Source organism: Ricinus communis, chromosome 7 (genome assembly GCF_019578655.1).
Source record: "Ricinus communis isolate WT05 ecotype wild-type chromosome 7, ASM1957865v1, whole genome shotgun sequence".
NCBI lineage: Eukaryota > Viridiplantae > Streptophyta > Magnoliopsida > Malpighiales > Euphorbiaceae > Ricinus > Ricinus communis.
Window position 1 is genome coordinate 22,291,554 of NC_063262.1, and position 15,719 is coordinate 22,307,272.

A 15,719-nucleotide genomic window follows, 5' to 3' on the forward strand; every position below is an offset into this window, starting at 1 on the left:
GCATAAAATCTAAATCTAGGATTTTTGACAGTCCAAGAAGTCTATCTTGTAGCCTTTACCTTCACCTTCATCAAATGACATTTTCAATACTTAGTAGGTCATTCATGGTTAAATTCCACGTTGTTTCTTTTGACCGAGCTAGTTGTTGAAATTGATGCCATGTCGAAATAGTAGTAGGAGATGATAGTATATTCTTAATTTTAGAGATCTTGTCTTTTCCTTACAAATTTCTAATTTCAATTTTTAAAATAGTTAACTACATATTATAAAGAGGGAAAGATAGAGAAGAAAGAAAACAATATATTTAATTTCTTATTGTTAGAAAGGACCTACTATATTTTAAGCCAGCTAACTCTATCGGAGAAATGTATTGATATTTAACCTCCGCTCAGTGAGGGGCAGTATTGTTAGAAAACATGAATTTGATAGGTAAAATGTCCTTCATTTTTCTTTAGGGATATACTTGTTCCTTGACTCTAACATTAGGGGCCAAAATGAGCCTTTAATTAATTTTTAACGTCTTCCAATACGGTTTAAGAGCCGGGTTACCCATTTTAATAAAAGGAAGGAGGACAAGTTCGGATCCTGTAATAAGAGGCGGGGGAGTGAAGAAGGAAAAGAAAAAAAGAATTGAAAGGAGAATGAGTATAGTTCCGAAGGAAACAATAGAGGTAATAGCACAAAGCATCGGTATCACCAATTTAAGCGAAGATGCAGCTCTCTCTCTCGCTCCCGACGTTGAATATCGAATGCGTGAAATCATGCAAGAAGCAATTAAATGTATGCGCCATTCTAAAAGGACTACCTTAACTTGTTATGATGTTGATGGTGCTCTTAACCTAAGAAACATCGAGGTAAATCTCAAATTTACAATTTTTTCTTAAATTATTTTTTCATGCTTGTTCTTCCATTTTAAGGTAATGAATTGCCTAATTACTGTTTTGTTTTGTTTTGTTTTTGTTTTTGTTGAATTTGCAGCCAGTGTACGGCGTCGCATCAGGAGGTGCATTGCAGTTTAAAAGAGCTATTGGTCATAGGGATTTATTTTACATTGATGACAAGGATATTGATTTTAAGGATGTAATATTTCTAAGTTTTTTAATTTTTTTTATTATTAAAAGAATTGGAATCATGCTAAAGATTATACAAGAATTTTGATGGTTATATATGTATACAGGTGATTGAAGCTCCTCTACCAAAAGCACCGCTTGATACTTCTATTGTTTGTCATTGGCTGGCTATTGAAGGTGTACAACCTGCTATCCCTGAAAATGCTCCTTTGGAAGGTCAATCAATCTTTATCCTTTAGTTCTTATTTATCAGCTTCCCTTTCTTTTTCTTCTTTCTTTTTTCTGCATTATAGTCTTAAACTTGTGTAGTCATATCATGAATTGTGGCTATTCTTCTTCTACAAAATGCTCTCTTTGTTCATTTCGTTGGCTTTAATACTGGGAATGGACTGCAATTCTTGGAATTGGGATTTCAATTGTTTTGTTTAGTTGACAAAGAATCCACAAAATAGTTTATATTTTATTCGTACGTTTTAGGAATATAATCAATTTTATTTAGTTATTCCAAAAATATTTTAAGTTCCACTTTCAAGGCTTACTGATTTTGGCCTTGGGATTATGAGGCAGTTGATGAATATTATTTTCAGTTTTCCTCTCAATCTTAGCTGGAATATTTGGAGCTAACAATGGATTGATCATGTTTTGTCTATAGTTATTGCACCTCCTCCTGATGGCAAAAACAATGAACTAAAGGATGGACTACCAGTTGATATCAAACTGCCAGTTAGGCATGTATTATCTAGGGAGCTACAGGTATATGATATGTTATCAGTAGTTTAGTATTATTATTATTATTATTATTTTTAATGAGGCTTGTATAATTTCCTGTCTCCCTTTTGGTTTTCTTCTGGCCTTCGCAGCTGTACTTTGATAAAATCACAGAGCTTACAATGAGGAGATCAGATTTACCCCTTTTCAAAGAAGCATTAGTTAGTTTGGCTACTGACCCAGGACTTCATCCATTGGTTCCTTATTTCACATGCTTCATTGCTGATGAGGTTATAATGTACTGACAATGTTCTAGATTTATGGGAAGTTAGATGGTATTTTTGGTTTATTCTAAATTCTGCTTTTCCAATCATGCAGGTTTCTCGTAGTTTAAGTGATTTTCAACTTCTCTTTGCTTTGATGCGTGTTGTTCGGAGTCTTCTACAGAATCCTCACATACATATTGAACCTTATGTAAGTTTTCCAACCATGTACAAACTTGTTACCGCCAAATAATTTCCAGCTCGAGTTTTAGTAACTGAACAGTTGAACCTTCCATGTTGCACCTATAATACATGTCCTGAATATGCCAGTACTGAGGCCTTTTAAATGGTTGGTGTCAATCCATTTGGTAGAGATTAGCTGCTAGCCAGTTGACCCATTATTCAAAGCCTAATGAAAATTGTTGTTTAAAAAACTTTTCATTGCTGGCAAAAGTTGGATTATAAGTTCATTTGAAAGATCTTTGTTCTAAAAGAAACATGCTGCTATGAAAAATTAATTTCCCAGGAAAAAAATGGAAAATGTATAAGGATGAGTTGAAAAAGGAACAAGGTTCTAAATAATGATATTGCAAACCATTTCTATGTCAAATTTTTATAACAGTATTGGACTGTCAGACTGTATCTTTAGCCACTATCATGAATTTTGGAAAACGATTAATAAAAGGATCCAATTTAACAAGAGAATCATGATTAGTATAACATTTTAAACCTAATGTTCCTTATCATTAATTCATTCCACATCTTAACTTATTTAAATTACCTCTAATGAAATTACTTATAGAGATTATATTAGTTGAATCACTGTATTAAAAAATTTAAATTTTCTCAAGGACGTTAAATCAAAAACCTTGAATAAATGACTTAAATTTAACAAGATGGTCAAGACACATCAGGCTATCACTAATTTTAGAAAAATAACTTCTAAATGTAATTAATTGTTTTCTTTATATTGTATGAGTTTAACAAAGTCATTGTTGGCTCCTTAGCTCCATCTTGTGCTATCTGATATAATACAAAGCAGACAATTATGCCTTCCGTACTGTGCCTGTTTACATCTTGTTTGGACTTTGTCTTCCCCTTTGCTTACTTTTGTTCTAAACATCACTAACTGAAGCGTTCAAGCAAATGTGTTGCATGTCAAAACAATATTTAATGTCCTTTATTGTAACTATCGAACTAATGGATATACTCTATAGTTTGTATGAAGAATATGCTATCTTTGAATTTGAGAGATATTTGGATTTCTTCTCAGCTACATCAGCTGATGCCATCTGTGGTCACCTGCCTTGTTGCAAAAAGGTTGGGGAATAGATTTGCAGATAACCACTGGGAGCTCAGAGACTTCACAGCTAACTTGGTTGCCTCAATATGCAAAAGGTAAGAGTAAGACTTACTTGATTTGGCTTCCATTCTGCATGCAACTGAAATAATTTGTTAGTATTTAGCAACATCCTGCATATTTACTGATCTCCTATGTATGTTAATTAATCTCAACCGAGGCTCAAGCATCCAGCTAATCATCTATTTGACCCCTTCATATTTATCTATAGTTATCAGGTGGAATTATTTTTCCTTTCCATTTCCTTCTTTTTGTTTGTCCTCGCAAGTAACAAATGTGGCCCATTATTATCAATTCAATGTGATTACTTGCAAAAGAAAATAAAAATTGAAAGTATTAAATGCTGGATTAAATCTAAATGTTTATTCCACATTCTAAATAATGTTTGGAAACTGAGATATCTATTTCACAGTTCAAGTGTTTTGCCTACCTAATTGATCTTACTAGAAATGTCCATATAAAATAGTAGTCTACTTGGTATCTCATGTTTGGAATTCAAGTTTCAAAATCTGTTGCAGATTTGGTCATGTTTACAGCAGTCTTCAGACGCGTTTGACAAAAACTTTGCTTAATGCACTTTTTGACCCAAAACGGTCACTTACTCAACACTATGGTGCAATTCAAGGGTTGGCAGCCCTAGGACCCAATGTGGTATTATTTCTTCTCTCGCATTTCTTGTAGTTGAAATGTTTATGTGTTTGTTAAATGGTTATTGGAGATTTAAGCTCTTATATCGCTAATTGCATGTAACCTATAAAAAAATATCAATGCATATTATAAAGGTTTGATATATAGATATGGTGGAAGCTATAAAGCACAGAGACTCATAGGAGGTTGCCGTATACATGTCAGACATTCCAAGGATACGGACATGCTAGGGACACGTATGGGACATGCTCGAAAATGTGCTTTTTCTTTTACAGGTGCGGGGACTTGCTTGGGACATGGGAAGTGATAAAGTTTGCAAAATTTTGGGGGCAAATTTGAAAGACATGGGGTGCTTTCTAAAATAACTTAAAAGTTAATTGATCTAATTATAAAAGCATAAAACATAAATCTTTCAAGAAAACCCTAGCCACACTTAATCTCTTTACTCTTCATATTATTTAATGGACAGAAACCTTGCTTTCTACTTCTATCTCTTCGATTTGTTCCTAACTTTTCGTCCTCAAAATTTTTTCTACAACTTGTTTTTTCTCAAATACTGTTGTTTGTAGATGAAGTGGGTGAAAATTAAGAGATTGAAAAAAAATTAGACTTCTAGTTCAAGTTTAATGAATGTTATTTATGTAATTTTGTATTATATATATATATATATATATAGAAAAAGGAATGATCCATCAGGTTTAGGACCGATCTCTAATAATAGGGTAAATCACTAATATTAATCCATTTTATCCCATCTGTTTCAAGACAAGGATTCAATAATCACATAAACAAAATCAAGGAACTATTAGTACATTGTTGAATAGAAATAAGGAATGTCAATCTTTGATCATTTTGTCATCATTTAATTGTTTTTGAATGGATCCTTTCAACAATGTAATAAAAGAATCAATTAAAAGAGATCCTATATTTCCAATTAGAAATTCGTTGGGCCCTTTAGGAAAAATCCTTCAAATTGCAAAATTTTATGTATTTTAACATTTAAATTTAAATATTAACAACTCATAATCGGATCTCAGTAACTAAATATTTGAAAATTGATAATTTAAAACAAACTTTTTGAATACTTAAATATTATTTAATGGATGAAATCGGGAGAGTTGTTAATCCCGATCCATGTAGTAACAGTGTTTTGAATCCATTCAATTTGAATTAGTATTTTCTCCTATATTTATCATCATAATTATTTTGAAGAAAGCTTCACAATAATTAGTCTACGACAATTTATTTGCAAACAAATGGGATCTTATCAACTTGTTCCGACCTAGAATGATAAGCTTATGAGCTTGGTCTTACTTCACCGTTGAGAAAGAAGACTTTCATTGACAAGTTTAACTCATATGTAGCTCCATTTTTTTGGAGTGTGAAGTAGTGTCAAATCAAAATACTCAACAAGCATTACCTCTCCCTAAAAAGGAGGTGATTTAGCCGCACCTTCTAGTACGGCTACCTTGTTATGACTTTACTCCAGTCACTAGCTCTGCCTTCGGCATCCCCCTCCTTATGATTAAGGTAATGAATTTAGGTGGGGCTAGCTCCCACAGTGTGACGGGCGGTTTATACAAGGCTCGGGAACGAATTCACCGCCATATGGCTTAACAACGATTATTAGCAATTTTGGCTTCATGTAGGCAAGTTGCAGCCTGCGATTGGAACCGAGGACGGGTTTCTGGAGTTACCTCACCCTTTCAGGATCGCAGCCCTTTGTCCCAACCATTAAAGCACGTGTGTCACCCAGGGCATAAGAGGCATGATGACTTGACGTCATCTTTACCTTGCTTCGGCTTATCATCGACAGTCTGCTTAAGGTTCCAAACTCAATAGTGGCAACTAAACATGAGGGTTGCGCTTGTTGCGGGACTTAACCCAACACCTTATGGAACGAGTCAACGACAGCCATGCACCACCTGTGTCTGAGTTCCCGAAGGCACCTTTCTCTTTCAAGAGGATTCGCACCCCTTTTCCTAAAGTAACAGGCTATTTTGCCTATTTCCTTAGAGAGAGTTGTCTTCCACCCCTAGGTATTCTCTACCTACTTACCTGTTTCATTTTCGGGTGAAGGTACCTTTTTGTTAAAGGTCGTTCGAGCTTTTCCTACAGCATGTCAAGCCCTGGTAAGGTTCTTTGCTTTGCATTGAATTAAACCACATGCTCCACCGCTTGTGCAGGCCTCTGTCAATTCCTTTGAGTTTCATTCTTGCGAACGTACTCCCCAGGCGGGATACTTAAGGTGGGATGCTTAATGCGTTAACTACAACACTACATCGGTCGATATGCACAACACCTAGTATCTATCGTTTACGGCTAAGGCTACTAGGGTATCTAATCCCATTCGCTCCCTTAGCTTTTGTTTCTCAGTGTTAGTGTTGGCCCAGTGGAGTGCTTTCGCTGTTGGTATTCTTTCCGATCTCTATGCATTTCATGGCTCCATCAAAAATTCCCTCTGCTCCTACTATATCCCAGCTTGGCAGTTTCCACCGCCTGTCTGGGTTTGAGCTTTGAGAATTCAAGACGGACTTAAAAAGCCACCGATAGACGCTTTACGGCCAATCATTTCAGATAACGCTCGCATCTTCTGTATTACACCGCAGATGCTGCTACAGAGTTAGCCGATGTATATACATATATATTAAATTATTTGTGCCCTCACCATATCCGTGCCTCACTTTCTTAGAAATTATTGTCCCGTACCCATATTCATATCTGTGTCTGTATCCATGCTTCATAGGGTGAAAGGATAGAAGAAACAATGAAGAGAGCATGGGAAGGTATGATTTGGTTTTCAAGTTGATGTATGGTGTTTAATGGTCAGCCTCTTTTTGCTTTTGGTAAAGGTGCAAAGGCTACCTACCTTCTATCCAATGATACGGACAATGGCTTTGAGAGGACTTATTGTGGGTTATTGGCATGAGCACAAAAAATCATATTGAAGTAGATATTTATGGTTGTTGAAGTTATTTGATAACTTCACCTTGACTGAGTAATGGTGGAAGGTGTGGTTATTTGGACAGAAGAAGTTAGAATGTGAGAGAGAAACAAAGAGACGAGCAAGAGAGAGAAGAAATAAGAATATATTCATTATTCACAACCGATTGTTTGCTACAGATACAAGAATGCATGTGTACCATCAGTTCAGTATTGCTGATCTGTTACAACTAGTAACAATTCTGTTACAGATCTCATTTAGCTAGCTAATTCATAAACTTCCTTTCCTCATCGGTCCATTTGTCATTTGCAACAACTGTTATTTCTTGATAAATTGAGACTTAATCTTATGCTGCAATTCTTCTTAACATCTCTTGAGCTTAGAACTACTTCACTGCTTGATTTACCCCCTTTGATCATTATTAATGTAACATTTGCCAAAGGAATGATGTGGAGAAGGAAAACATAAAGAAAAACAAAGAATCAAGAGATTTAGAATTTTGGTATAAAATTGACAATCTCAATACCTAAAATGTATTTTTGTAATTTCTAGCTTTGCTGAAACAATAGTTAAAATGTTATTTTAAGTCTGATTTAGGAGCTTTAGTTGGTTTAATATTTCCTAGTTAGTATTAGTTTGTAATTTTCCTAGTTTAGGATTCCTAATCCAGGTAGTGTTAGGATTAGGTTAGTTTATAAATATCTAGGCTTATAATAATTGTTATTCAGTTTTCAAATTCAATCAACAAAGATTTCCTATGAATTGCTGCTCTAGAATTGTTTGTGTCCATTCTCTTTAGGTGACTCCTAAACCTTCCAAGTGTTGACTCTTAAAAGTTTTCTTATCTTTTCTTTCCTATTCCTCTATTTTAGATCTGAAAATCTCTGTCAAATCTGACTTTTAATTTTAAAACCTTTATTTTCCACGAAAACAAACATAGAACAGAAATCTGTCCTACATCAAGGAGTGAATCTGCATGTTAAAGAAATAGCCAAGCAGCAGATTTTAAGTCTTTTCTTAGTTTATCTGGTGCACAATGATCTCAAACACAATTATTTAATACAAAATGAAAATTCCTGTATGATTCTATTATATGTTACATCCAGTTAGAGGTTATAGGACCTAATTTCTCATGCTTCAAAGAATGAAGAAGAGGTTTCTGTTTTGAGATGTGCTCTTCAGATAATTGATGGCTGAAATGAAGCTTAATAAATGAAATTTTAGGCTGCTTTTACTGCTCCTGTTCAGTCTCGATTGCTTTTATCTGAATTTGTTGGGTCATACTTTTCAAAGATCTTTGCCGGATTCTTAGTCTCTTCTTTTATCATGCAACCAAAGCACAGAGTGTAGGAAGTAGCATACTGCAACACCAAGAAAAGGTGGTTTAATGGCTGGCATCAAGCAATTATTTCTACTAAACCATTTATGCGCGGTTGTTTGCGGATGTGATCTGTTCTCTTAACTAATTGAGTTTTTCCTCCAGAGTTTTGGGATGCAATTCTGTATCACATATGCACGATTAACTCTGCTATTTGAGTTTGTTATGTAAGTTTTCCTGGTTCAGGAAGTTAATACTCATTAATTTTCTACCAAACATTTTCACTATTATTCTAACTCTCCTTTTCTTGTTTAGCAAATGGGATTTGGAAATTGACCTGTAATCTCTGCTTTTAATTAAAAAAACTTCGTATTGTGTTTCCTTTAGACTCCGGTATTCAACTAGTCATTGAACTAGTTAAGGATGTCATCATGAGTTCTGCATTTACTTTAACCCTTCATCAAGGAACTTGAATCATTAATGGTTATCACTTTGCAAGTAGGTTCGTTTTCTTGTGCTTCCAAACCTCAAGCCTTATCTCCAAGTTCTTGAACCAGAGATGCTGCTTGAAAAGCAAAAGAACGAGATGAAGAGGCATGAAGCTTGGCTCGTTTATGGAGCACTGTTGGTAAGTAGTTCTTACTTCTTATATGGAGATATAATGTTCGTCCAGTGAGACTTAAGAGATGTCTTATGATTGCTCTATAAAGGTGTAACTTACACAACAAGGTATTTTTCAGAATGCAGCAGGTCAGTGCTTATATGACCGCCTCAAGCTTTTCCCACTTTTCCCATCACCTCCAGCACATGCTGTGTGGAGGACCAATGGAAAAATCATTACTGCACAATTAAGTAAGTTTAATGGACTTTGCTTTCCAATTGAAACTATATACCATATGAACTTTTGCATCTTTTTCCATAGATCCTTAACTCATACTCATGTTCCGGCAGTGATCAGTGATCACAATGTTTCAAAATAAATGGACCGTTCTTTGTCTTTTCTATGTTTTTCTTTTGTACGATCCCCCTTCCATGGTGGGGGAGAAAGGAATTTGCTTTTTTTTTTTTTTTTTTTTTCTTTTGTTTCTTTTCCAGTAATCTCTCAGCATAAAATGGGATGAGCATCTGGTGTCAATTCATCTTGTCTAATATCAAATGAATTGGGGATGCCCATTCAAGAAAGAAGATGGATCATAGAAATAATTATACCTAAACAACGAACTTCCCATCATGTATTTCTAAAATTTTTTGTTACTTGGAGCAAAGTCTAGGATTTGTTTGTTGTCAATAAATGTTATCAGGAAATTGCTTATTGAGAAGTGACACTTTTGGTTCACATGCTGTTCTCATAAAGGGCACTAGTTTTATATCTTAAAATCTAATGATATCCCTACTTTCTCGATTGTTATTCTAGAGAACTATTTGAATAACATATTAGGTACCTTTGTCTCACTACCATTTGAGAAAAACTGACCAACCCAACTAATAAATAAGTTAGTGCTTTAGGATCAAGGAGGTTGAGAAGTCAAAACAAATGCCCAACTTAACTTTGACTTGGTAGATCTTTACCAACTTGTCACAATTCTTTTGTCTGTTTTTTGTAAAAATTTTACTTTTTTAGCCTACATCCCTTGAAATAAACAGACTCTAATTTCCTTTTTATAATTATTTTTTTCCTTCAAAAATCATCAAAGATAAACGGAAGGCAAGCATGCAGCCTGCAGAACAACCACTCCCGAAGAGGATAGCAACTGATGATCCAGTCAATGCATTGTCCACTGACTCATCACCTTCTCGTATGCAATGGGAAGCAACCACACCAGTTCCTTCAAGTGATACTAATGCGAGTGCATCCACATCTTCTGAACAGATGCCAACCAATCATGAATCAGACTGCAAAACTGAAAGAGTCAAGGGAGATGGTGGAGTTATGAAGACATCAGCTATTCTCAATCAAGTATGGAAGGATGACTTGAAATCTGGTCAGTTGCTGGCATCACTGTTTGAGCTATTTGGGGAAGGTATTCTGTCCTTCATTCCATCTCCTGAGATGTCATTATTCTTATGACCAATTGTAAAGATTTGTTACAGATTAGATATAAATCTAGATGTAATGATGTATATCCAAAGGAGGAAATTATGGCTCAATCCTTATAAACGATTTTAGTTATGTAGAGTTTCTCTAGCTTCTTGTGATTGTTACCTCTTTGCTCTTCATCTAAAACTCATGAGTTGTTTCCTCTCTTCGATGATCCTATTATACCTATTTCAGACTTAACATGATCTCCATTTCTCAGTATAGGTTGAATGCTCTCCTGTCTACTTTTGGACATGGCAACTAGAATCAGGTGTCTGGTTTTACTTTTAACCAAAATTTTAGCTATTAATTGATGAGCAGTGAGATTAGCTTGTGTGCTGCAATTTACATTATGGTTCTCAAAGTTATAACTGAGTTGACATCTTCAGCCTTCAATTAGTAATAACAAATAGAAAACTCATTTATTTTCATTGTTAATGATCCAATTTGGCATACACTGGGGAAGTTCAGAAAACGAGAAAGAACTGGAAAGCATAGAAAAAAGAGGAAAAAGAAAATTAAGGTTTGTTGTAATAGATGCATAGCAGAATGTATACGAAATTGGCCAATTAAATTACGCAGCTACAAAAGTTGCAGACTCCTTCTCCACAGCTTTCTTTAGGAGGCTATCTTCTTCCAGGACCATCTGAATCGGCAAGAGACCTATTCCGTTAGCCATAGCAAGCAGCATCTTCTTGGTCTCTGTCATGTACTCTTCCAGGTCTACTGTCCCATTCAAGTCATGATCAAACTGCAAGAAAAGAGAATCATAAACTCGAGCAAGCTCCATTGGGTCCGTCTTCACATCTATACCAAAGTGAGTCTCGAAAACCCTCAAACTCTGAAGCTCCTTCAGCATTTCTGCAAAGGAAAGAAGACCATCTTGGTCCGTATCAAGACAGGAAAAATGATGTCGTATTGAGACACTGAATGCTTCTTCGTCTTCCACAAAGTTGATGATGGTACCACTGTCCAAAACTTCAACACTCATTTTGGTCTTACTGCTTTACTAACAACTAGCACTAGCAAGGTTATGGCTATTGAATGATCTTTTTTGGTTTTGATTTTTGATGAACAAGATGTTGGTTTTGTGCTTTGTATTTATAGTTGTAGCTGCTACAGGCATAAACACGTTGAATCATTATGCCTTGTGGAAAATGTGTACCCAGGCGTGTACTCAGTTTCCAACGCACAACTTTGCTTTTGGGCGTGTTGTTTCTCTCTTACTACTACCTACCTGCGAACCCACCAAATATGATCCACTACCCACCACAATAATAAAGTATGACGAAGTTTTCTTTCACATGTCTACTATATAAAGTGATTTTTCCTTTTTACTAATAACAATGAATAAAAGAAACTCCAAATTTATAGATATTTCTGCCATTGTTAACCCATTTAGATCCCGACACCTATTTATATTTTTGCATTTCAAGTCATTAATTCAGCTAGATTTATATTTTATTACCGTCCCTAAAAAGATTGAAATTTTTTTATCTAGATTTAGTATATACACCACAACTAATAAGAGAGTGACATCTATGTATGAGTATATTACATTTTAGTATTAGATGATTGACATATACTTTATCATTTAAAACTAACAAATATGTATCAATTATATATCAATTTGGCGTATAGGTGGGGACAATATACTAAGCTTAGACAAAATTTTTAAAAAAATATCATGTCTTTCGTTACAAACTCTTACACATACTTCTAATATTACTCTATTAGCAACGGCACTGTGTGCATTTATATTATACAATTATCTCATAAATAAATTTCAGTTAAAGTAGATATACAAAACATGAATGCGCCTTGAATGAGAAACAATTTTTAAGCGTTTTCCAAATTAATATTCAAATTTATTTCATAGCTAAAGTAACTGGCTTGAACCAGGGCATAAATGATCGGTCATGATCTAATGGCGAGCATCTATATTTAAAGCAATTAAATGGACTTTTAGAGTCAGTGGGTCTAACTTTCAATGGGCTAATGGTGCTTTTCAAATTAAAAAGGAAAAAGTCAAAGACTTCAATAAGAGTTAAAAGCAAGCAGTAACGGTATCAACTGCTACTTGCTTTCAAAAACAACAAGACCCACAGAGATGTGAATTCTTCGTCGGGAGACCAATTCTTTTTCTTTTTTCCTTATGGGACTTACAGTCAAAATCAGGCAAATTTATATTTTTGGTCGAAAGAAAAAAGGAATTAAACTGCTCAATAAGTGTAACTAGCAAAGAGCATATACCCCCTCAAAACATAATTCTGAAAACAGATATAAAAAAAGTTCTTTACAAAAAGATCCCTTTTCTTTAAAAAAATTACATTTTTTACTTTAAGAAAAAAATTTATAAAAATATTCTTTTATGGAAAACATAAGTCAAATATCATAAAAAATCAACTAAACATCAATCATATCGAAATTCTTTTTTTCTTTTAAGAAAAGCACACATCAATTAAAATCAACAAAATCATCCTGTTACAAAAGAATATTAATAAATAAAAGACAAGTATAAACCAATAAATTAAATTAAATTTAAACAAATATGCATTAAACAAAAAATAAAAAGTCAATCAAACATTAACAAAATATAACTTTATTCCTCTTACATCAACCAAACGTCAACTAAACGTCAACAAGAAAACATCCAAAGTAGCTATGCAGTATCTAAATTTTTTCAACTTACTATATTTGATAGGGCTTGATTCTCGAAATAAATAAATAATAATTCAAGGTAGAATAACTTAGTAATGGAACCATTTTCAATTACATAACTTCTCATATATAATGATTAAACAATAAAAATTTATTAGTATTTTAAGTCTATTAAATCGAGTGTTATAAAACTCATGCTTGGCTCGTTAAACTCTTCACTTAATTAAAATCAAGTTAATCTTAACTATTTTCTTAAATCATTTCTTACTAGGTTGTAATACTCTGAATTTTTTAGAATATATTTCTTCATTATTATTAATGAGTCTAGAATAGTGTTAATTAGTTTTAATTGTAATTTTTTTATTTTTCTAAAAAAGAAATGAAAAAAATGAAAAAAATATTAAAAACTGGATTTATTATAGCATTAATTTCCATTTAGGGACCTAAAACGATTTTTCCATTACGGCAAATTTCCAGGTACCTTCCTCTATCTCTCTCTCCCCGCACATATCAGCGTAACATCACCGTTCACCGCCGATCTTGCCACCGCTATTACAGAAAATATTATATGGACCAGTAGGATCAATCGCAGCCTTGAGCTTGTCAGTCTCTAGATATGGCCTAAGCTTTTCCAGGTTTTCCCCTGAAACTGTCAAAGCTGAATAAACACCAATGGATTTGAGGGCGACCAGGTTATGTCGATAATTGGCGCATCATCCTTGGCTACCACAAAGGAATTCTTGGAGTCACCTGAAGATTTAATCATGAATTAAAACAGAGAGTTTAAGAAAAGAGCAGAAAAAGAAATGCTTAGCAGCATAAAATGAGGAGACATAAAGCAAGAACTGCTGGTTAACGTTTCTCAATATTAACTAGGTGAAGTAGAATCAGTACGAATTGTATAAACAAAATCATATTTCTCCTCAATATCATTGTATCCCGTATTTGTCAGCTCCCAAACTTTGGAAGAATTCCACCTTGGGTGTCCTAGTTGTTGCAACAACATATGAAGCTCCATAGAAATGCTTGGCAAGCTGAACAACTAGATTGCCAACACCACCTGCTCCACCAACTACAAAAATATTTTGCCCCTTCTTAAAATCGGCATTCATAAAACCTTCCTGTGCAGTTTGAACACCTAAAGACAAGCTGGCAGCTTCTTCAAATGAGAGGTTTTTTTTGGCTTCTCTGCGACCAATCTTTCCTCCGCAACTGTGAACTCTGCCAGTGTCCCAAGCTGTACTTCCATTTGTTCAAATTTTTGTATTAATTTTCTTGATTTACCTTCAAGGCTTTATACCTGCACAAATGGTAAACCTATGGAAGATTTATGTCAAGCTTTCCGCCGTTCTTATGGATTCTCATGGACTCATGAAATGGTCTTTAGCTTTTCTTAATAATTCTACACAAATCATGTTTAAATCCACCAAGGTAGTGCAGGTTCTGCTAGTAATGGTAATGGGTGCTTTTATTCCATGAATGAGAAGGAGATACCCAGCTCTTCGGCAAAGATTCTACAATGGCTACAATCTCTTTCGCTGCCGTAAACGAATTTCCAGCACAAAAAGAGACAAAGAAAAGCCACAAAATTTTGTGATGGTATTGCTAAGGTAGATCTGAAATGAAGGGAAAGAGCAAAAAAATAAAAAAATAAAAAGAGTTTCTCGGTTAGAAAGAAAGAGAAATAGAGTAAGAAGCAAAGTTATGAATTTTATTCCCTTGTAATTTCGGACTATTTCGGACTATTCCGATATATATATATATATATATATATATATACTGGCAAAATATAACACTATAAAATTAATACCCACAATGTAATTAGATAAAATTAGCAAGCAACAAGCTGATAATAATACAATCTTCATTATTATAGAATTACAATAGTAAAATATCTTTCTATAACACAGCTGAACAAAATATAAAATAGTATCTTATAAATGTCAAAGCTGTGAATCAAATTATATAAGTCTTAAATTGTTATTAGTAAACAATATATATTAAAACATAAAAGAATTCAAAAATTAAGTAAAAAGAATACCTAAGTAAACTATAGTATACAAATAAAATAATAAATAAAGATAAAAAGATGATTTTACGGGATTTTTGGATTTTTAGTTTTGAGGTTTTGAATTTTAATTCGTTTTATTGATAGAAAAAAAAAAGAATTTTATTGAGTTAGAATTAATTATTACTGAGCTATTTAACTCATTTCAATGATAAAATAATATATTTTTTATAAAACTATCTCATATTGATCTATCTCGTTAATCTCGGACGGAATGACCATTTCAGTCTAATTTTATTTTTTTTCAGTTCAAGATGGCTGAGATTTTGACTGATATAAAACAAAAAGTATTTCGTTCTGTTTATCTTAATAAAATAAGATATTTCGATCATTCCGAGCAGAACAAAATGCAATCAATAATCTTGCTAAGAAATTTCTCTATAAAAAAATAGGAAAAAAAATATAAAAAAGAAAAAAAAATTGGTAAAAAAGTAAGCATATAAAAACTGATATATTTTTATAATTACTTCTAAAAAAAGTGTATAAGATGTAACTTTTTCTATAAAAAATTACCCTTTGTACAAACAGGCTTAAAGTCCCGAAGAAACATGGTCCAATGGCCTACAAATCTAATTACTAAAAAGCCCCTGAAGTAAGCAAAT

At 33.7% G+C, this 15,719-nt stretch overlaps 2 protein-coding genes and 1 pseudogene across 2 annotated transcripts; 1 reads left to right on the forward strand and 2 right to left on the reverse strand.

The window, feature by feature from the left end:
- Positions 1-535: 535 nt before the first annotated feature.
- LOC8265573 (transcription initiation factor TFIID subunit 6) lies at positions 536-10,594 on the forward strand. Its single transcript, XM_002528898.3, has 11 exons — positions 536-854; positions 979-1,080; positions 1,178-1,286; positions 1,723-1,823; positions 1,931-2,068; positions 2,157-2,252; positions 3,315-3,439; positions 3,920-4,052; positions 8,814-8,939; positions 9,052-9,163; positions 10,006-10,594. Exons 1-11 carry the CDS (start codon positions 642-644, stop codon positions 10,377-10,379), a joined length of 1,629 nt encoding a protein of 542 aa, XP_002528944.2. The 5' UTR covers positions 536-641; the 3' UTR covers positions 10,380-10,594.
- A 190-nt stretch (positions 10,595-10,784) lies between these two features.
- Positions 10,785-11,514, reverse strand: LOC8265572. The gene has a single exon (XM_002528897.4). The coding sequence runs from the start codon at positions 11,377-11,379 to the stop codon at positions 10,963-10,965; it is 417 nt and encodes a 138-aa protein (XP_002528943.1). The 5' UTR covers positions 11,380-11,514; the 3' UTR covers positions 10,785-10,962.
- Positions 11,515-13,447: 1,933 nt separating this feature from the next.
- LOC112536385 lies at positions 13,448-14,747 on the reverse strand (annotated as a pseudogene).
- Positions 14,748-15,719: the final 972 nt, after the last annotated feature.

What these genes read in the sequence shown, in the direction of transcription:
- LOC8265573 (XM_002528898.3), top strand. Translation starts at nt 642, where the DNA reads ATGAGTATAGTTCCGAAGGAAACAATAGAGGTAATAGCACAAAGCATC. An exon ending in TGAAAATGCTCCTTTGGAAG is followed by an intron (nt 1,287 to 1,722) that starts GTCAATCAATCT and finishes TTTTGTCTATAG; the next exon opens with TTATTGCACCTCCTCCTGAT. An exon ending in TATTATCTAGGGAGCTACAG is followed by an intron (nt 1,824 to 1,930) that starts GTATATGATATG and finishes TGGCCTTCGCAG; the next exon opens with CTGTACTTTGATAAAATCAC.
- LOC8265572 (XM_002528897.4), bottom strand. Translation starts at nt 11,379, where the DNA reads ATGAGTGTTGAAGTTTTGGACAGTGGTACCATCATCAACTTTGTGGAA.